The sequence below is a fragment of the Bos taurus genome, chromosome 11 (assembly GCF_002263795.3).
Source record: "Bos taurus isolate L1 Dominette 01449 registration number 42190680 breed Hereford chromosome 11, ARS-UCD2.0, whole genome shotgun sequence".
In the NCBI taxonomy this organism is placed as follows: Eukaryota; Metazoa; Chordata; class Mammalia; order Artiodactyla; family Bovidae; genus Bos; species Bos taurus.
In genome coordinates, this window is record NC_037338.1 from 74850994 (window position 1) to 74874106 (window position 23113).

Genomic DNA, 23113 nt, shown 5'->3' on the forward strand with positions numbered 1-23113 from the left:
GGCAGCCCACCAGGCTCCCCCATCCCTGGGATTCTCCAGGCAAGAACACTGGAGTGGGTTGCCATTTCCTTCTCTGATGCATGAAAGTGAAAAGTGAAAGTGAAGTCGCTCAGTCGTGTCCGACTCTTAGCAACCCCATGGACTGCAGCCTACCAGGCTTCTCCGTCCATGGGATTTTCCAGGCAAGAGTACTGGAGTGGGGTGCCATTGCCTTCTCCACCTGCTAGTCATAGCTGATCCTAAATACTATTCTCATTTAGTTTCCTCTATACTTTGTATGTATAACAAAAAATATGAACAATTTAAGTTCAAAATGGTTTAATTTGGGGAGTAATTTTAAATTTGGGGAAGGAAATGGCAACCCACTCCAGTATTCTTGCCTGGAAGATCCCATGGACGGAGAAGCCTGGTAGGCTACAGTCCATGGGATCAAAAAGAGTCGGACACGACTGATAAATTATACATTAGTAGAAATTTCTTTAAAGGTTAATTTGCCAGACAAATTTAGGGCTAAAAGTTGGAAACTTTGTGCTAATTAATTTACATATTCATCTGAGATCACCAGTCTTCCATTAATTTTGATTAGCCATTTTCTTACTAATTATTCGTGAGGAACACTCATTGGAACATTCAAGTAGAATCTCTTTATATCAGAACCATGGTCTTCCACTCCATATGTTAGATCTTAAAATGCTAAATTCTTTCACTCTTGCACTGAATTCTAGAGATAAATACCAAATCATTGTGTAATCATATTAATATAGTATACTTTGTATTCTGCAGTTAGTAAACAAATGAGTCATCACTTTGTCCCTTTTAAAGAATTGTCCTTGAATCCATACGTGTGTTGCATATAAGAAAAATGAAACAGATGGCATGCTTTTTTTCCTGCACATAATGTATATGCATAAATGGGTCTCCTTAAGTATGTAGAATTTAGAACATCCTTTGCGGGGGAGGGAAGAGTTTGTGGAGTGTGTGTGTGTGTGTGTGTGTGTGTGTGTGTGTGTGAACTCAACAGCACTGTATTTATCATCGCTACAAAAAAACCCACATTCAATCAGGTGATACATACTCTCATTGAGGATACTAATGGGTAGTTGGAAAAGGCCTACTTAGTTTTATTCATGATACTAGAAAAGAATTTTAGCTTATAGACATTGCCTCAGTTCACACAGGTCAGAATATTGATATTAAAAGAAGTAGTTTAGGGCTTCGCTGGTGGCTCAGTGGTAAAGAATCTGCCTGTCAGTGCAGGAGGCACGGGTTCGATCCCTGAGCCAGGAAGATCCCACATGCCTTGGAGGAGCTAAGCCCGTGCACCGCAGCTCCTGGGTCTGTGCCCCGGAGCCCGTGAGCCGCAGCTCCTGAAACCGGGCACCTCCAGCCCTTGCTTGGCGACGAGAAGGCTCCTGCGACGAGAAGCCCTGCACCGCAGCTGGAGCCCCGCTCACCGCAACTAGAGAACGGCCTGAGCAGCAGGGAGACCCAGCCACAAATAAAAAAATTTAAAAAAAAATAAAATAAAATAAAAGAAGTAGTTTACCTCTTGCACTGCTGGATCCAGCTTGCTTTAATGAAGTTTTTAAATCCATTGATAGTTTGCCCACAGTGTTTCTGTAACATAGCAGCTGCTCACTGTACTGTAAACTTGTATTCTGTCCTGTGTTTTATAATTGGTTTACCAGCACCAGAAAATGTGTTCTGTTTTGTCCTTAGGAATGGGAAGCATGCCCAATCTGTCCATTCCTCAGTCATTGCCTCCAGTTGCACCCATAGCACCACCCTTGTCCTCGGCGACTTCAGGGACCACCCTCCCTTCCCTATTGATGGCTGCTCCCCTAGTGCCTTCCATTAGCACTTCATCATTACCAAATGGAACCGTCAGTCTCATTCAGCCTTTATCCATTCCTTATTCTTCTTCAAGTAAGTGCTTTGTGTCTAATGAGTCAGTATTTGTATGTGAAGAAACTGTTATATTTGCATCCCAATAGATACTTTGTGAAATTGTTTGATGTGAACCTTTTTCTTTTTTTTTTTAGCATTGCCTCATACGTCATCTTACAGTCTGATGATTGGAGGATTTGGTGGTGCTAATATACAGAAAGCCCAGTCTCTGATTGATTTAGGATCTAGTAGGTATGAATACTTAAAACTTCCAACTTTTTAGGCTTTCAATAAGAGCTTCCCAGGTGGCTCAGTGGTATAGAATTTGCCTAATTCACCTCCAGTGCAGGGGAGACAGGTTTTTGATACCTGAGTCAAGAAGATCCCCTGAAGAAAATGGCAACCCACTCCAGTGTTCTTGCCTGGGAAATCTCATGGACAGAGGAGCCTGGTGGGCTCCAGTCCATGGGGTTACAAAAGAGTTGGACGCAACTTGGTGACTGAACAACAAACAAAGGCGTATTTAACAAATGACTGTTTGTTTTTTAAACTTGGAGCTTATCCATTTTTTACTTTCTAATGGCCAAATGTAAATACTATAGGTAAATTTACTATTTGTAATTCACATAAAATAATTTTATGTTTAGAATTATTAACTGTCTGTGGTATTTTACTTCTGAAAAATTTCTTTTATGTAAAGTAAAAATATCCTGCTGTATTTTAATCAGTCAATTTTTTGCCCAAAGCTACATTTTTTTCCTTGCAAAAAATTTCTCAAAACATCTCATGATCATTACACATTATTTCTTGAGCAAAAACTACTAATTGAGTATCCTTTAAATTTCAGAAGGCCCAAAAGCATCAATGTTCATTCATCATCACTCCTCCTATAAATCACAATAATACTCTTTAAAACAATGACCCAGAAAAACAATGTCTGTATCCTTGCTTAAACACTCACTGATTGTGTAACTTTGTTTTTCTTAACATCACTGAGCTGTAGTTTGCCCATATGAAAGATGGAGACAGTAATATCTTTTTAAGTTTGTCATGGGGATTAGACATAATATTTATAAAGGCCCTAGCACTGTGTGGGGCCTGCCGCACGATAGGTATTTGGTATATGGTAGTTCGAAACTTCATATGGTATTTACTTTCCTAAAATACCGTAAAGATAGATTGTTGTTTCAATATCATATACAAAACCAATTACTGTTATGTTATAGAAGGTAGGATTCTTATTGTCTCTGACTTATAAAGTTTAAATGTATTTTATGTAGTAACAAAAATTTTAAATAAATTTTGTTACAGCTCAACTTCCTCAACTGCTTCCCTCTCAGGGAATTCACCCAAGACTGGGACCTCAGAGTGGGCAGTTCCTCAGCCTTCAAGATTAAAATATCGGCAAAAATTTAATAGTCTTGACAAAAGCATGAGTGGATACCTCTCAGGTAAGTGGCATACAGTGCTTAAGAATGTGAGAAAGTTATGATTTTCTATGGACTTCTATTGAAGAACTTTTATTTGAAGTTGTATTTTGTAGCTCATTTAAAATTTTAACTTCCAAAAAAAATAGCAGTCATTTGATAAATACAAATAACGGTTAAGTTATGTAAGAGTTCAAAGTTCTTATAATCAAGTTAAACACACAGATACACACCCAATGTTTTGAGAAGACGACCTCTCCCTTGAGAAAGTCAAACCTCATTTTCCTTGTCTTGCGACCAGAGTGTGATACTAAGCCTCAGCTGTCCTTCCAAACACCTCACGTGAACACTGTTCACCCTTTAATGCTCCGACCCATGTGTAGCTATAAAACTGAGATAACCTGAGATCCCCCTGGGACATCTGAGTCCATGCTGTAACAAACATCCAAATTCACTAATTGAGGGTGGTGAAGTGGACATAAACAGAGGGTACTAGGCAAGTAGAATTCTGGTCTTCTCACTGGCCCTCTTTCCTCACTCAGCAACGACTTAGAGTTTAGACAGAGTAGGTGTTTATAGTAGAGCTTTATCAGATGTTAGATCACTTATATGTGGAATCTAAAACGTGGCACAAGTGAACCTATCTACCAAATGGAAACAGACAGAGGCATAGAGAACAGACTCGTGGTTGCTGAGCAGGGGCGGGTAAGGAGAGGGATCGACTGGGAGTTTACGGTTTGTAGATGCAAACTACTACGTGGATAAACAACAAGGTCCTAATGTACTTCACATCTGTGTTCAGTATCCTGCGATAAGCCATAATGGAAAAGGATACTGAAAAAGAATGAATATATGTATATAACTGAGTCACTTTGCTGTACAGCAGAGGTTGACATTGTAAAAAACACTGTAAAAGAATCTTCCTTTTAACGTAAAAAAAACCTCCACAAATCTCACATCTTGTATGAAGTGTATTGAGGAGTATTGTTAATTAATTGAGTGAGGCTGTAAGCTATTTCCAGTGTATTTCCTGTATGTGGTTTCTATTAAAAAAGAATGGAAAAGATTTTAAAGTTATATAATATAAACATTTGATGCTTGTCACAATATGTGGTATATTTGAGTCTGTTCCATATAGAATATGTTGCTTTGATTATCCAAATCTTTGTGTTTAAAGTTGAGTGAAGCCATGGATTTAGCAGCATCTGTGCTGGCTTTAGTGCAAGTGATTGCTGAGGAAGAGCCGGCAGTTGTGTGCCTTCTGTGTGGGGTTGTACGGATGCCGCTTGACTCAGGCTGGACGCAGGGTAGGGCTGACTCTTCGGGCGCTTGTGGCTTATGCGCCTGAGAGTGGGAGGCGTGGTACCTGCTCTACCAACCAGGAGGCCCTCACCAGAGAAGCCTCCGATTCATCACGGCCAAAAAGCCCCAGACAGGCTCACCACGAGTGAGTGTTCCTCTGAAGCCAAGAGGGATTTCCTGTTCTGAAATATTTTCATTGAAGATCAGGAGCCTGTTACGGAAACACGTTTTTGTTTTGTCTCACTGGAAGAGAGAAAAGAAGTTGAACAGTTTACCATACATAGTAAGCATTTAATGAACGTTAGCTGTCTTTATTATCAGATGCTCTCATATAAGTAGGCCCCCATTGCAGCTAAGATAGAGGAAAACTTTGGGTTACAATTTTATTCATCACTTTCACAAACATTTATTAAGCATCTAGGTACTAGGCATGAGTTATGCATTAATGGACACAGCAGTCAAGGCTTTTGTCTTCATAGAACTTAGCATAATAGGCGAAACAGATAAACAGGTAAACAAGCAAATAAATGTTTCATTACAGATTATGTTACGAGATATAAAGGATAGAAGCAGGAAATATATTGAAGGGTAGAATGGACAGAGAAGGCCTTTCTGAGAAGGTGACATTAAATTTTGACTTCACAGGTGAGAAGGGCCTAGACATAAAATGATGTAGAACTGTAGGACTCGATGTTGCACCTGGTTGTACAGGACAGGGAGGGTTAAGAGGAGACTCTGATTTCTGGCTTGAGCTACTGGATGGCCTTTGATACCATTCACAGAGAAGATTGGGGTGAAGATGAGGAAGAGAAGCCTAGTTGGGGATTGAAAGAGTAGTTTGGTATGTACTTAGTTTGATATGCTTGTGAAATACATAAATTTTTCAACTGGATATAGACATCTAAACTTAAAGGAGAGGCTTGGGCTGTGGATGTCCATTTGGGAATCCTCTGCTTCCAGGTACTGTTTAGTCATAGAAATGGATATGAATGCACAGAGAGAACAGAGTGCCCAGGACAGATCCTTGAAGAATGATTTACACGTTATTTATAAGAGGAAGAGTATAGACAAATGATGAGCGAGATAAGAGCAAATCTGAAAATGCTAGGCAAAGCTGTGCTTGGGAGCTTGGCCTCTAATACTGGCATAGTCCTTTGTGTCAGTCACTTGTGGGGACCATTATCTTCTGGAAGGACATGGGAGCACATTCTTCTACTGACTGTAGATTTTAAACTCCTTGGTCCAGGGGATGTGTTTATTTTGATGACTACTGAATGCTCAGTGCCTCGTGCATGGTAAAATCCCAGGATAGCAGCAGTGTTATTTCACGAGTACAGCTATTTAAGTTTGCATGACTTTAAGAGGCTAAAGAATCTTCTTTTATGTATTTTTTTTCCCCCACTAAATCAGGTTTTCAAGCTAGAAATGCTCTTCTTCAGTCAAATCTTTCTCAAACTCAGCTAGCTACTATATGGTGAGTTTGCCCGTTAATTATGATTTTTAACTAGACATTCTGTATGATTTTTAATTAGACATAAGAAAGAAGCCATTTCTGTAAATGTTTGTGACTCAAAAATGTTCCACAAAAGCAACTGTGTGACAGTTAATGCAAACCTGCAAGCAAATAAAATTGCTTTGTAAAATGTTACCCTTGAGAATTTGGCATTTAATTATCTTACAAGTAAAACTTGTTTGCTTTTATGTAATACCTTCTGTGAAGGATTAGAGAGTATCTCATTTTCAGTGTAGAGCGTGAGGTGATTTGATAAGTGAATTAACCACGAACCAAGACAAGCTACCTTTTTGAAGGGAATATTTCCCTTTTCATTTCAAAATTTCTTCCCTCTCTGGTGATATGGAAATTAAAGGCAAAAATTAGCTCACTTTTCTGTATGTACTTCTCACTAAAATATATTAACCCAGCTGTTTTTCTGTCATTACTCTTGCTTTCAAAATAAAAAGATTGAACTCTTCTGAAAATATTTTACTCTAAATAGGCTTTCTAAGTTGAGAAACTTTACCCTTTCTTCAGGACTCTGGCTGACATCGATGGTGATGGACAGCTGAAAGCTGAGGAGTTCATCCTTGCGATGCACCTCACTGATATGGCCAAAGCTGGACAGCCGTTGCCGCTGGCTTTACCTCCTGAGCTTGTCCCTCCATCTTTTAGGTGAGTGTCTCTGAAGGTTAAGGGGTGTTGTTTCAATCATGTTTGGCAGACAAGATTTTTACTCTGGGAATTCCTGAGGTCTCTGCTCTACTTTTGTGGAAAATCAAGCATTTACATTGCCATTTGATTTTGGTATTTAGTGAGTAACACTGATAAGAGAGTAGATATTAGAAGTACGTATGTGTTTTCACCACATTATAGATAAGGAAACTAATGCCTAAAGAGATTCAAAATAAATTTACCCAAGAATAGCAACTGGTCGAACCATGTTCTGAATCCAGATCTGTCTATCTTGATAATTTGTATACTGATGTTCAGTGTAACTATAGACCATAATGTTTTAAATATCTTTAATATTATATGCTAAATATTAAATTGCTGTAGTCATTGATAGTCTATATAGTCTGGTCTAAAATTTTCAGATCTCATAATGCTAAATTTATTTGTTGTTTGCCTTTCTTAGAGGAGGAAAGCAAATTGATTCCATTAATGGAACTCTGCCTTCATATCAGAAAGCACAAGAAGAGGAACCTCAGAAAAAATTACCAGGTAACATTGAATGTCCAAGTTGTATATTTTATAGTGAATGCTCTTTTTTACTGTGAAGTAGAAATGAATATTTAGAATTTTAACTTTGTTAATATATTAAATGCTATATGAGAAACTATTTGATGAATAGGATGGATTTTGACATCAATAAAATTAAGACTGTCAAAATTGAGAAGAAGAGACTGGTGTATATATTTGGCAAGATTGTATGTATTAGATGTCCAATTTAAAGTGTTTCCCACTTTTGGAAAAAGCATTACAGCAAGCTTCATGATGAAATCTTGAGCTTTAAAAAAAAGTTTAAATATTGGTTGAAAATGTACATATATTTATATTATATTTAAATAGTATATATTTAAAAATACTAAAAAGTTATATAACATATAACTTTTAACATATATATAACATGTATGTCATATATATATGGCATATAACAAATATAGAGCCATACAATTTTGGTTATCCTTGAAGAAATACTGAGAAAAGAATTGAAAAGTATTTTTATTGGCAGGAATAGTAAAATTATTTTTCTCTTGGACGGACTCAAACTTAGTGATTTGTTTTTCCCAGAATGAGTTTTTTTCCCCAAAATGAATATTCTTATAAGAAAATAAATATTGTATTATTTACATTTGAATTAAGATTATCCTTAGAAGTATCCAAAGAGAAATTGCATTCACATGACCACAAGGCAGGAGGATGTTGAAACCAGATTATAGGTTCGGTAGGTGCTTCATGCTGAAGAGTGCTTACGCTGTACCTTATTCAGTTACATTCGAGGACAAGCGGAAAGCCAACTATGAGCGGGGCAACATGGAACTGGAGAAGCGACGCCAGGCCATGATGGAGCAGCAGCAGAGGGAGGCAGAGCGCAAAGCCCAGAAGGAAAAGGAAGAATGGGAACGAAAACAGAGAGAGCTACAAGAGCAAGAATGGAAGAAACAACTTGAATTAGAAAAACGCCTGGAGAAGCAGAGGGAATTGGAGCGACAACGGGAAGAAGAAAGGAGAAAAGAGATAGAAAGACGAGAGGTTATTTTTTTTTAAGTTATTTTATTTCCAGGGAAATCATTTCCTTTAATAAGTGGCTACATTTCATTTGATAAAAAATGGTACTTTTATTTTTCTCAGCCTCATTCATTCATTCTTACCCTGTATGAATCTGAATTTTCCTTCCCCTATGAGGGCAAGAGGGTCCTTGCTTATGAAGGGTTTCCAGGGCTGACAGCTGATAGAGAAAGCATATCTGCAGGTGGTATCTCAATCAGAGCAGGATTGGTCGCAAAGCTGAGTTGAGTGAGGAGCTAGAAGAAGTCAGTTGGTCAGGTCATTAAATGAAACTAAGCTTAGGATCTAGAGTAAAAGGTCAAGTTAATTGGAGAGGCAGAAAGAAAGCCTTGAGAGGAATTAAGAGGGTGAGCTTACACAGATCCTTGGGATAAATGTTGCTGTGCGGGGTCCCTGGGAGGCCTGGCTGTATTTTCAAGGACTGTGCATGTAAATTACAGTGCCACTGAAATAATTGTAAATAAAAGTTTTTTATTCCCTGATACCAGAAGAAAGGTGCAGTTATTCCTACAAACATCTATATGTATGGAGTTGTCCTTTTGTTTATTAAGGGAAAAATAACTGCAGCAAGAAGATGGTGCTTGACGCAGTCAGAAAGTCTGCTGAATGAATTTGTTTTTGTGAAAGTCTTTAGGTCCATTGATAACAATAGGTTTGCCCTGTTACCCTTCGACCTCGAGTCCACTCAGTGCTAAATGCTGCCTCAGCTTTACTTTGTCTTCCCATCAGTTTTTGAATGATGCAAAAAGTGTTAATTTTAAAATTAACCTTGGTTCATTATTTTCAGGCCGCAAAACAGGAACTTGAAAGACAACGTCGTTTAGAATGGGAGAGAATTCGTAGGCAGGAGCTTCTCAGTCGAAGGAATAGAGAACAGGAAGAAATTGTCAGGTTAAACTCTAAAAAGAAGAGCCTCCATCTCGAGTTGGAAGCACTGGTATGCTTACAGATTTAAGTGAAATTTATCTGAATGATGCAAGAGTTACTTGTTGAGAATTATTACTGTTTTTTAAATCTACCTCATGAATATATTACATCTTAATATAATTAATCATATTTTCATATGTGCTTTTTAACAGTCTAGACAGTATAGTTTACTAAAAAAGGATAGTGAATCCAAACGTTGAGAATTGTTGTGGTTTTAGTTTAGATGTGGATAGGCAGTGTACTCTTGGGTAAGACATTTCCCTTTTCTGTACCTCACTTTGTGCATCTGTAAAGTAAAGCTTTGTGCTGGTTCAGTGATTTTCATTTTTTCATACTGGAAAATGGTCTACAGAAGGATAAGCAAGAGGTGGGGAGAGGAGCCAAGGTGGCAGGACAGTGTCTCCTCTCCCCACTTCTACCCACACTTCACAACAGAGAATCGCACATTAATCTGTGGCCGTTTTATTGGGGAAAAAGCTTTGATTGGGAAAAAAGGATTCTACTGCTAAAAAGGAAAAAAATGATCGGAAACTGCTGACCTAAATGATCTCTTACCGTTTCTTTCGGTTCTCTAAGACTATGGTTGTTAACTAATATTGGCCATTATGCTTATCAGTTTTCACACATCAGATGTTGGGGCATCAAAGTATTAAAAGACTTTGCTTGAAATGCAGGATGAGAAGATATAAAGGGTCTGAGTAAGGCATGCTGTTGGACTACAACTCTGAAGTTCCATAAACCTGACCTGATTGTATAGTAGGGTTTTGCAAAAATCCCAGGGACGGCGGGGCCTGGTGGGCTGCTGTCTATGGGGTCGCACAGAGTCGGACACGACTGAAGCAACTTAGCAGCAGCAGCAGCAGCTATGTATAGTAGAACCATATTTACATCTTGTTTAATTGTAATCTGATGTTTTATTTGGCTGATGAATTACATTTTTAAAAAGTCATAGTATCTTTCATCAAAAAGATACTGTTTTTTGCCTTCAAATAGGTAGAAAAGCATACCACAGTTATTAAGCATGCCATAGTACCACAGAACAGTCCTGAAAACTTTCACTTCTTTGTGTAGCTATTTGGATATCTGTCTGAACCATTATGTTGGCTATATATTTTTTTCTTCAAAATACTGTGGGAGGAATCCTTAAGACTGTATATACCCACAAGAACTGGAGTAACACACCAAACAGTAGCAAGTAGCACAGGTTAATGTGCAGAGTCTGGAAAAGCCTATTCTTAAATTTGCTGAAGAAAATAACATGAACTCCAGAATGGGCACAGCATATTCCCTTCAGCATGTATTTCTCAAATATGAAACAGACTTTTCAGTAAAAACCTCACTATTGGTGATTTTTAACCAGTGGCCTCTTTTTTCCTCACCCCACTGTGTTTGCTAAGCCTGCCATAACAAAATACCAAAGACCAGGTGGCTAAAACAACAGTAGTTAATTTTATCACAGTCTGGAGGCTGGAAGTCCAAGATCCAGGAGTCAACATGCCTGGTTTCTTCTGGGGCTTCTCTTCTTGGCTTGCAGATGGCTGCCTTCTCACAGTGTCCTCATGCGGGCTTTTCTCTGCCTGTGTATCTCTGCTGTCTCTTTTCTATTCAGATGTTCTTGTCTTACAAAGATACCAATCGGATTGGAGTAGGGCCCCCATCTGACCTCATCTAATCTTAATCGCCTCTTTAAAGGTGAAGTCTTTAAAGGTCCTGTCTCCAAATATGGTCATATTCTGAGGTCACTGAGAATACAGTCAACATATGAATTTGGAGGGATACGATTCAGCCCATAACACCTTTCCCTTCTTAGCTTCCACTGAGAATCTCTGCTATTTTTTGTTCCTTTTTTTTTCTTCTCAGAAAGAAAAAAAAATATTTTTATAGGAGAAGAGTATCATGGCCAAAGAGGCCCTCTTGGACACTGTTTAATGAAATGAAAGTTGCTCAGTCATGTCCGACTCTTTGCGACCCCGTGGGCTATAGCCTGCCAAGCTCCTCTGTCCATGGGATTCTCCAGGCAAGAATACTGGAGTGGGTTGCCATTCACTTCTCCAGGGAATCTTCCCAACCCAGGGATCAAACCCAGGTTTGATTCTCTACCTTCTGATCCACCAGGGAAGTCCTGGACACTGTTTAGTTGGAGGAATTAGCTGGTAGTGTTGAAGATAGAAGTAGAAGTTCAGAGAAGGTAACCCTAAATGTCACATACTAACACCCTCTCGTCGTCATTATTTTTTGAGATTTTTTTATATTTTAATATTAAAAATTAGTGTCTGAATGCTGGGTTCAGAAAACAAAATTCAGTGTGTTGTGTCTGTGCTTTCTCACTTAACATCTAAGGCTCTTATACTCAGAATGGTACATTTCCTGCTAATAACTCTTGAGTTAACTTGGTATTAGACATTTATCTTAGGGGCTTCCCTGGTGACTCAGATGGTTAAGAATCTGCCTGCAATGCAGGAGACCTGGGTTCAATCTCTGGGTCAGGAAGATCCCCTAGAGAAGGGAATGGTAACACTCCAGTGTTCTTGCCTGGAGAACTCCATGAACAGAAGAGTTTCCTGCTACTTACTCTCTTGAGTTAACTTGGTTTTAGACATTTATCCTAGAGTGAATATAAATGACAAATGACATTTACAATTTAAATAAAAATATTATTCTCTTGATGGGAGCATTTCTTATTAGCATTTTATATAACTGTATTTATATGGTCTTCCCGTAGAATGGCAAACATCAGCAGATCTCAGGCAGACTTCAAGATGTCCGACTCAGAAAGCAAACTCAGAAGACTGAGCTGGAAGTTCTGGATAAGCAGTGTGACCTGGAAATCATGGAAATCAAGCAGCTTCAACAGGAGCTTCAGGTGAGTGCTTGGCTGCTGAATCGTCCTTCACTGTGAGCAGTTACTAGTAACTCTTCCTAATCTAGCGGTTTTTTGCTTTTGGGGTCCTGAACCCCGTGGAGCCTCTAGTGACCTCCTTGTAAAAGGGTAGTAGACATACACAACCTTGTGGAATATCAGGAATCTCATGGACTCCCTAAAACTCTGCCTGACACCTGGCTAAATTCTGCTTAATATTTATGCATTCCCTGAGCATTTGCCACTTTGTGTTTTAAGTCTTTAATAAATACATACATAAATATATATTAAACTAAGGTTATTGTGACTACTTTTAGGAAATTTTTACCTAATGTTGTTCTTTCAGAAATTGTGGTGAGAATATAATTACTAAATATGCCCTCAGGGACCTGGTAATTCTGCTCTTTATTTGTGTAGAAAAGAGACCCTGGAAGCATTTTGCATCTCAAGTCCTCTTAACCAAATGTGTTTTTCCATAAGGACTAACAGTAATTAACATAATGTTTTTACTTTCTCACAGCAGATGTAGACAAGACGCCAAATAACATTTCCTGTCTGATTTACACCTGCTTTCCCAGCTATCCCTGAGTTTTTGGCCCCTCTTTGATCTTCATCCTGGGGTATCATAGCCCAGGTATCATAGCTTCCACACACCATTCAGAGCAGATACCAAAGGCACCTCTTAGGCTGTGCCTGTTCTCATCCTTTAGGACATGGGAAATTGTCAGGCTTCTCGACATACCCTACTAGCAAAGCTTTCTTCCCCACCTTTTATTTTCAGCCAGTCTTTTGTAAATGGATTTATGTGTAAATATTTGTATTTTAAATCATGTTTGACTCCATTCTAGTTTATCTATAAGTTGTAAGCAATTTATATATTATTCTATATATTAATCCTATACTAAGCTTTACGAGTGATCAAATTATGTTTTTACATTTTCAAAAAATTCTTAGACAACATTACAGAGTTTTAATCAGGTATTACTTTTTCTTTTTTAAGGAGTATCAAAATAAACTTATCTATTTGGTGCCAGAGAAGCAGTTATTAAATGAAAGAATTAAAAACATGCAGCTCGGTAACACACCTGGTAAGTCTCTAAGGTTTGTTTTGCCTCTTTTATTCTTTATTCTTTTCTGAATGTGTCAGTCATACTCTGCTACTTTTAAAAAATAGCATCATTCTATTATAAATAACATTTTTTGACTATAGTTAAACTTTTTAAATTATGTGAAAGTGATCCCATGTTGGGTCATTTTTAGCAATAAAAAGTAAATGCAAATAAAGTAACAATTGTGATCTGACTTCCTGTCTCACACCATTTTTATTTATATATTTTAAATATTAATCAAATAAAATGTTAGATTACAGTTAAACAAGACCTCAGTTTGGCTTGAACACAATGCTGTCTGTGCATTTTGGCAAGATTCTTCACTAATTGTAGAAAGAACTGTTTATGAGGACACTTTTCTATGAAGCCAAACCTGTTGGACTCTAGGGTAATAGTGTACAGCAATGATAGGCCTAAGCAACTGGCATACCCTTCCTGAGACTTTAAATCATCTAACTTTGTGATTCATGTGAAGAATTTTTACCAACTTGGCCCTCTGACATCTGTGGAACAAAATATTCCAGTGTAATTTATAAGAATATAACATTTCTCTTGATTCAAGTCTCAACCAGAAAACTGAAAAAAAAAAAAAATCTCTATGTTGGATAGCATGCCAATAATAGCGTAGCAGAAGAAAGATTTATTTAAAGAAAAGTAACTGCAAATGTGTTAAAACTAGCTAAAGTATCCTAAATGTCTCCCACTGAGTGCCAGTTTTTCACTTTATGGCTCTTTATTACACTTCCGGTTGTTGAAGAGGTCCAATTAAGTAGAGTTATCCCTCTTCTTTGCCCAAGTTCTGAACAAATTAAGAAATAAGGCAAAAGAGTAAGACATGAGAGACCAAAATACCACTTCATTATTAATAAAGCTGACATTAGATAGCATGATTTATCTGTGAGCAGTACAGCTGCCCAACGTAAGACATTGGGTGCATGAACAAAATAGAATGCAGATTCCTGTGGGCAGTTCAACCTCAAGAAAGCAAGGGATAGGAAAGATATAGGGGCACTTATGCCCAGGTCCTTATCTTGATCTCACCAATTATGTAAGAGTTAAAAGAAGCTGGGACTGTTATTCTTATCAAAGTCCCCTTACATGGAAGAAGCACCAGGCATAGAAAAATCAATCTTTTGAACTACTTTTATCATGTCCCCCACCTTCCACTGACGTCTCTTCTCAGACCATGTTCCTGGAACAGGGTGCTTTCTTTTCTTGGTTATTGAAAGTGTATCAGCTCCCACCTCACCCCTCACAGGCATTCCAGAGGCAACATAAGACAGCCCTCCTGATCAGTGCAGGGTACAAAGTATGTTGTCATCCTCACTCTCAGTGTCTGAACTGTGAGTAGGATGTAGATTGTGTCTTGTTAGGGACCCAGTAGAGCTCTGCTTCTGGTAGAGCATAGATAACCATGCTATCTAACATCAGCTTTATTAATAATGAAGTGGTATTTTAGTCTCTCATGTCTTGCTCCTTGGCTTTATTTCTTAATTTGTTCAGTTAGCTTTTATAAATTTATTAATCTTTGTTCTAGTCCAGTCCAGAATAGGAAGCTCTTATTTGGAATTTACAAAGTACCCAGTATCCCTCAGATTCCTCACTCCATAACAGTAACCATGTAAAATTGTCAGCCACGCACCAAGCACCATGCTAGACAGTTTTCATGCATTATTTCCTTTCATCTTTACAACAACCTTGTGAAGTAGTAGTTGTTATTCCCATTGTTCAGTTTGGAAAAACTGAGATTCAGAGAGACTAAGAAGTTACCCAAGATTGTCTCAGCTTCCCAGGTAGCACTAGTGGTAAAGAACCTGCCTGCCAGTGCAGGAGACAAAAAAGACATGGGTTCGATTCCTAGGTCAGGAAAATCCGCTGGAGGAGGGCATGACAACCCACTCCACTATTCTTGCCTGGAGAATTCCATGGACAGAGGAGGCTGGTGGGCTACGGTCCATAGGGTTTCAAAGAGTCTAACATGACTAAGCGACTTAGCATACACACGAGATCATTTAATAGTAGGTTCAAATTCTTGTGTATCTGACTGTAAAGCTCACTGCACTACGGTGTTGCCTCTTTCATTTATCCAACACAGTGCTCGTAGATAGGATATGATCACATTCCATATAAAAGCATCCATTATTACTGTTGCTCAGTTTGAATACTAAGAATGAATATTCTTTGACTTTTATTTTTCCCAATGCTTGTCTCCCACTAGAATAGAACCCATGCTTATCTTTCATGTTTACCTACTGTTGAACAAAGAACAGGGCCGTGCATATAACAGATGTGTAATTTAATGATTAAATATTTATTGAAATACTGGAAAGCTCTTAGAATTATAAAGAATTTAGCAAGGTGCCTGGATATAAAATCAGCATATAAAAATTAGTAACTTTACTGTATATCAAAAGTATTTATTCAGAAAATATGGAGGGAAGTCTCACTCACATTAGCATTCTCATTGTTAAATGAATAAAGAAAAGCACAGCCATACAATTTTACTGATTAACATAAAAGATTCCTGGATAAGTAGCTACATATTATATTCTACTCCTGAATGAACTAGCTCAACATTTTAAAGATGTTGTTTAGTTCTCTACTAATTCATCTATATATTCAGTTTAATTCAGGTTTCTTTAAATGAAACTTGGTACAATAATTCACAAATTCACCTAGAAGAGACAATACGCAAGATGGGGTAAGATATGAAAAAGTGGGAGAACGAGACTAGCTCTATCAAATACCAAAACATAAGTTATGAAAGGTGTAATACCTAAAATAATGTATGTTTGATCAAAATTAGACAAAGCACTGGAACTAAATAGAGAATCTAGAAACATAGTATGTGTGTACAGCTTTTGTCTCTGTAGTTATACCAATTTGACCAGACAATAACCATTCATTACTAGTAAGGACAAGAACTTCTGCAAAAAATAAACTGTGTAATGTTTGTATTTCAGATTTAGGGATCAGTTTACTTCAAAAAAAATCATTAGAAAAAGAAGAATTATGCCAAAGACTTAAAGAACAATTAGATGCTCTTGAGAAAGAAACTGCATCCAAGCTTTCAGAAATGGATTCATTTAACAATGAACTGAAGGTAATTATCTTCTATTATATTCATTTTTAATTTGCTGCCTCTTTACCTTCCTTATTTTGATTTAATTGAATGAATAACTAAAGCTAATATGTTCATTATTTACATAATTTATTTTATTATTTGAGCTACACCAGGATTGCAAGATTGTTTTTAATGTTCTCCATATATATTATAAACATTGAGTCGTGTAAACATACAATTTACCATAGTTTCCAGTTTTTGATGACTGTTTTTATTGGCATCTATACATTTAAAAAATAATTACCTTTGTCAATATTAGTATTACATTAGATTTGTCAGTATGGATCTCAGCCAGAATGATCTTAAGCAAATTTGAAAATGGGAAATATGGAAAATTTTAAATAGTCCAGGTGGTAGAGGCTCTTTTAACACACTAAATTCTTTTTTATAATTTAATTAACCTTTGTGAAATAATGCAATAACCAGTGAAATCCAAAGCATAATTTGGCACTAAAAATTTTGCATGGAAAGTAGATTCGTGACTCATTATTTGCTGCAGTGGAAGAGCAGATGTCCAAAACATATACCATATGCTTCTCATTCTGTGCAGTACTAGTTGTATGCTGAAGCCATACCTATGAAAGAAAATATTAAAAGCCAAAAATCAGACTAATGGCACATGATTGAAATTTGGGACTAGTCTCAGTTACTCCTTTGCTAACAAAGTGTGAAGTTTTCAGAGCATAAAGTATTACAAGGTTTTTCAGGCAAATCTGTCTCTTCATTTGACTTTCATCTTGCTAACTTATTTAGAATAATGTTACACCAACCATAAAGTAAACAGTATGATCAAGAAAAGAAACCATGGTGGCTTTAGTGAAGGAGGGAAATTTGAGGTGAATAATGTTAATGACATATTCTACACCAGCATATATTCTGTAGAAAAAAAATTTAAAGAAAACCAAATAATTTGTCATTGATGGACAGACAAACCAACCAAGTTATCTTCCCTACATTATTTTTTTTAATCTGTACATAGTTTAATTGGCTTTTTATCTGCCTTATCTTACAGTGTGGGAATATGGATGACTCTGTTCTTCAGTGCCTTTTGTCTCTGCTAAGCTGTCTCAACAACCTCTTCCTCTTACTTAAGGTTATTTTCTAATATCTAGCTCTTTTTCTTTGAGTTACTTTACTGTTTCTTTTTTTAAACACTAGACTATTCTTTGCATTTATCTAAGTGTCTTTGTTTGAAATAACCTATACAATATAAACATTTTTCTTTCTGCTTGCTTAAATATCCTTCTGCTGTTTCACTGCCTGTTTGAGTCTAATGCCAGGAATCAGTAAGGTTGCCCAGAGTTCTCATGAGGAGCCCACGACACTTAGAAATATTACCTGATTCCCTGTGAGTGAGGCTAAATGATGGGATGATTATTGATTCAATTAAAAAGGAAACTAAGGGAATGTGAGACTAAATTATTTACCCATATCACTGAAAATTACTGTTTAAAGTAAAACTTAAATACTTTCTGACATCTAGGGCAAGGTTACATCATGTATATATCAGGCTGCTTCCCAAAACTATGATAAGAACCAATAATGTAGATGCAGCTTTGGTTTTGTCTAGTTATCAGGTCTCATATTTAGATACACTTGCACCACAGAGAAAAATGTTTAAATCATAAATAAGCAGTTCACTTTTTCATGTGTAAATAGCACAAAGAATATTTAAAATACTCAATGAATTCCTATTTAAATTTAATTTAAAGAGACTTGCTTTATATTTACCACTAGCTGAGCCTAGTAGATTTTTAAATACATTCTACTCAGTACTAAAGTGGATGACAACAGGGCACTTAAATGTACATACACAGTGAAGGCAGGAAGTAGAACTCAATTGCTACCTAAGGAAAAGTAGATGGAAAGATGATATCAGCCTTTCCTTTATGGTTATAGCATGAATGGCCAGATTATCTGACCTTAGAATCTGTGCTTCAGGTCACACAGACGTTTAAACCTGTTTCTTCATGTACGCAGTGAAGTTTGACGATGGTTTGTGGACTATGCTCACACACACAGGTCTGATTCTTTGAGTTAGCATTTGATTCTCCACAGGCCAGCAGATTATTCTTGTTTCTTGTTTTACTTTCTTCCTTCCGCTTCCTGCCTTCCAATCTTTCACTGCTTGTTGATGCTTTCATCAGAGGCAATTTAGGAATCTAAAAGGGGATGAAACCTATGCTGTCAGAGTGGTCAGGAGAATGACTGTACAGAAAGCAAGAAAAGAGGCTTTCTGCAGCCATTAGAAATGATACAGAGCAGTCAGTTAACTTAGTACTGGAAAGTTGCCATTGAATTGCCAACAAGAAGACCTTTGAAGACCCTTTTGAGAGTGTCATCTCAGTTGAATGACCACCAGAAGCTGGATTGCTGCAGATCAGAAATGAATGGGAGCCGAGGAGGGGTGGAGTGAGTGGGAAAAGCTTTAGAAGAGTGAAAAGAGAGCATGGAGAAAAAGAAAGCATTGGTTAAAAAGAGAGTATTGGGGTTTTTTGGTTTAAGAAAGACAACAAAGGATACAAAGTTTTAATTATGCAAGATGGAAAAATTGTGAAATCCAGTGCACAGCATAGTGACTATAGTTAGCGAATTTGAACTGTACAATACAGTATTGTTAGGAGGATAGATCTTAAACATTCTCAGGAAAGAAAGAAAGAGGGAGAGAAGACAGGGAGGGAGGGAATGAGAGAGGGAGTGGTAACTATATGAAGAAATGAATATGTTAATTAGCTTGATTAGGGTGATCATTTCACAGTGTATATGTGTATTAAAACAAGTTGTATACCTTAAATATATAGTTTTTATTTATCAATTATACTTTATAATAAAGTTGAAAAGTAAAAGAATAATTGGAGCCATGCTTGAAAGTGGTATCACCTTCTTGTGCAGCATAAGGATACATGAGGAATGGATAGTTTTTGTTAGGACAGAAGCATGAAATGGAGAAAATAGAGCTTTTTGGGTAACTAACCATATCCATCAGAGGGTCTTAATTGCCTGCTACTGCTGCTGCTGTGTCACTTCAGTCGTGTCCGACTCTGTGCGACCCCAGAGACGGCAGCCCACCAGGCTCCCCCGTCCCTGGGATTCTCCAGGCAAGAACACTGGAATGGGTTGCCATTTCCTTTTCCAGTGCATGAAAGTGAAAAGTGAAAGTGAAGTCTCTCAGTTGTGTCTGACTCTAGCGACCCCATGGACTACAGCCTATCAGGCTCCTCCGTCCATGGGATTTTCCTGGCAAAAGTACCAGAGTGGGGTGCCATTGGCTTCTCTGCTTAATTGCCTACTCAAGCCAAATATTTTATTGCTGAATTCCCAACACCTAGAACAGTGCATGGAACATCATGGGTGGTAGTACATACTTGCTGAATGGATGAATGGTTTTGAATGTTCTCAGTCAGAAGATAGGCAGCATTTGGAGTTATTATTGGTATAGAGTTTAGAAGAAAAAAGTAGAAATTAGTCAAAACCAGTAGGAAACCATATATCCCAGATTTTAAGAACACTTCTCATTTCATATAATTTATTCTTTTAAGTAAAAGCTACTTTTTTAATTCAAAAAAGGAAAGAAAAGACTTGAAGGAGATAGTAAAGAGAGAGAGAGGGAGGGAGGGAGGAGAAAAGTGAGAGATTGAGACTTTTAAAGTGGTGATAATTGATGGAATAAATTTCCAGGGAAGCAGATTAAGATATTCTTGTTCTTCAAGATAAAAAGAATACTTCCAGTATAGCATATGGGGATAAGATAGGCATGAAGTCAGTTAAATTTGTTGGTGGAGAGTAGGAAGTTGACAGCTTCAAAACTTAAAATCAGAAGCAAGTTGGATCGTTGCAAGAAATCATGAATAGTTGAGGACATGGAATAACTCAGACTAGAAGGAAATGGATTAGATGCAGGAAGGTTTAATGCTTTTGAGATGGAAAGATGAGGGAGATCCAGTCTGGCTTAATGTAGCAAGATTATTGGCTGGTAGTGAGGAAAATGAATGGAAGATTGGGAGATTTCAGGAGAGAAAAGTAGCCGTGAAATAATACATCTCAGTGTGGCTAGAGAGTGCAAGTTTAGTAGAGGAAAGCAGTCCACATCCTGAGCAGCGTTGAATGCTTATTCACAGTTGGAGTTCATGAATTTAAAAAAGAAACAGCATGACTAATTGTCTTTTTTCTTTCCACCAAAGTTCAGCTGCTTGTATGTAAGTACAGATAAGGGTAATGACATAGATTCATAGATTTAAACAGGTTTGAGGTTTTAATAGACATGGGCAGAGAGGGACGAATAAGAAAGCTACAGATCTTAACACAGTAATTATGATAAAATGAACTATGACATATGTTCTGAACATGAAGGGATATGAAAAGAGGAACGGCTGTTGATGGAAAAAGAGAGGATGATGGGGTCAGCAGAGCAGAGGTCCCAGAGAGGTTGAAAAACTGTTGAAATGGATGCGTCAGATATAAGAAAAGCTTGAAGGATAAGTAAGAACTTATGTTTGGGAAATGGGATACTGATCAATGGTAGTTTTCTTTGAGATGATGACAAGATATAATAATGCAAGTGATAGATCAAATGGACTCCTCCCCCCCAAAAAAAGAGGTCATCATTGAGGAGATCAGCCTGAATTTAGGTTTTGATGGGGTTATCTATGTGGATGTCAAAGATTGGGAGAATAATGAAAATGAATGAGTGAGGAGCAGTGACCAGGTGATTGATAGATGACAGTAAAGAGGAAGGGGAGGGTGGAACTACTGGATGGTATTCTGAGCCTCAGAAGCACGGAATTTGTACGAGTGAGGAGAAATAGTCATCTGGAAAAGGCAATGAAGAGCAACGAGAATACTCAGGCCAGAAACCCAGTCAGTCATACTTACTATTACCTCAGGCCAGAAACCAGGTAAACCGTCCTCAGCCAGGCAGTCATATTTACTATTACCAGAATGGCCCAACTGACATTACGTGTCTCCTGATAGGATGCTCTGAGAAAGACACATCACTTCTATGCTGTTTTTGCCAAAAATACTTCATCTGTGTAAATGTAAGGAAATAATTAGGCAAACCCAAACTGTGGTTTGGTCTATAAAATACTAACCCACACACTAGAAATGTGAATCTCATAAAAAAATGGAAGAGACCTCACAACAATGAAACAAAGTGTATGGTCCTTGATTGGATAGTGGATCTAAAAAAAAAAAAAAGCTTATTAAGGACAGTGTTTACCTGATTGGGAACATTTTTGGAATAAGAGTTCTGTATTAAGTAATATTACTATGTCACTAGTAACATTCTTTAGTTTGGTGCTGACGTTAACACTAGTTATGTGGAATAATGAAGACGTTCTAGGGGGTGAAAGCATCAGTGTATGAAACTTAAGTCAAATTTTTTTAAATCTGAAAATTTTCAAAAAGAAAAATTTAGAGTTGCAAAATGTTGTCAAATGTTTATGAAAATGAAATAGTAGTTTAAGTCTATTTTTAAGTTACAGCCAAACATTGAGAAATGAAGAGGAGATGTGGGGTAGTGTAAATGAGCAGATTCCTCATATTTCATATCAGGAGTCAATAATTATTTTCTAATTCATAAATCAAGCTGTACTAATAATAGATAAGATTATTACAGGCTTTCTCTGTGACTGGCACTGTCCTAAATGTTTTACTTATATTAATTTATTTAATCCTTAACATTACCCCTGTGATATACCTTCTATTATTGGTTCACATTTCACATAGAAGTAAATTAAGCTGCCTAGAGTCACACAGATAGCAAAAAGAAATTCAACCCAGAGAGTCAGGATTTGACCTTAAATGGTTATATTAGGGAAAAAATGAAAATTTATTAGCTAAGTGTTCAATTTAAGAAGCTAAAAAAAGACTAGCATAATAAAGGAGGAAAAAAGTAGAAGGAAATAGTGAAATAGAACACAGATATTTAATAGAAAGAGTTAAGAAAACCAAATTTTTACTTTTATAGATTAAAAAATTAACAAACCTTTGGCAAGACATTTTTATAAGGAAGTAAAAGTAAAGTTAGGGGTAAAAAGGAAAAATAACTGAATACATTGCAAACAATAAGAGGGAATATTATGACAAATTTTGCATATAAATATAAAAACATAGGTGAAATGAACAAATGATTTGTTAACACTGATTCAAGAAAAAAATAGGTAGCTCTATTGTCATGAAATATTTTAATTCTGTAGTGTAAAATCTCCTCTAAAACAGAGTCCAGACCTGGAATTTTACTGACGGAATAAATAACTCCAATTTTATACATCTGTTTCAAAATATAAAAGAGGGAGTATTCCCAACTTATCACATGAAACTATCATAAACCTCATAATTTGATAAGAATAGTGTGAGAAAGGATCATTATAGATCAATTTAGCATAGAGGCAAAAATTCTAAATAATATTGAAAAGTTGAATATGAAAATTTATAAGATACTCAGCTATGACCAAGTAGGATTTATCTTATCCAGGCAAAGATGACTTGATATGTAAAAATGTTTTACTGTAATTTGCCATATAAACAGGTTAAAGGAGAAAAACAATATGCTCATCTCTCTAAATGCAGAAAAGGTATTTGATAAAATTTAGCACCTATTTATGATTAAAAAGTGAAAAAGTTATTATTAGCATACTAGGAACAGAAGAAAACTTCCTTAACTTGAAAAGAATGATCTGTTGTTCTGTT

At 36.9% G+C, this 23113-nt stretch overlaps 1 protein-coding gene across 11 annotated transcripts in view; it reads left to right on the forward strand.

Moving 5' to 3' along the window:
• ITSN2 (intersectin 2) overlaps positions 1 to 23113 on the forward strand; it is a 126198-nt gene that overhangs the window by 44261 nt on the left and 58824 nt on the right. For 9 of the 11 annotated variants that reach the window (XM_059891815.1, XM_059891814.1, XM_010810287.4 and 6 more), the window contains 11 exons: positions 1720 to 1926; positions 2043 to 2139; positions 3199 to 3338; positions 6027 to 6090; positions 6649 to 6786; positions 7250 to 7335; positions 8105 to 8367; positions 9191 to 9340; positions 12053 to 12193; positions 13191 to 13278; positions 16263 to 16402. In XM_059891815.1, the coding sequence (XP_059747798.1) occupies positions 1720 to 1926; positions 2043 to 2139; positions 3199 to 3338; positions 6027 to 6090; positions 6649 to 6786; positions 7250 to 7335; positions 8105 to 8367; positions 9191 to 9340; positions 12053 to 12193; positions 13191 to 13278; positions 16263 to 16402 (1514 nt within the window). The other 2 variants (XM_059891818.1, XM_059891817.1) reach the window with 2 other exon arrangements.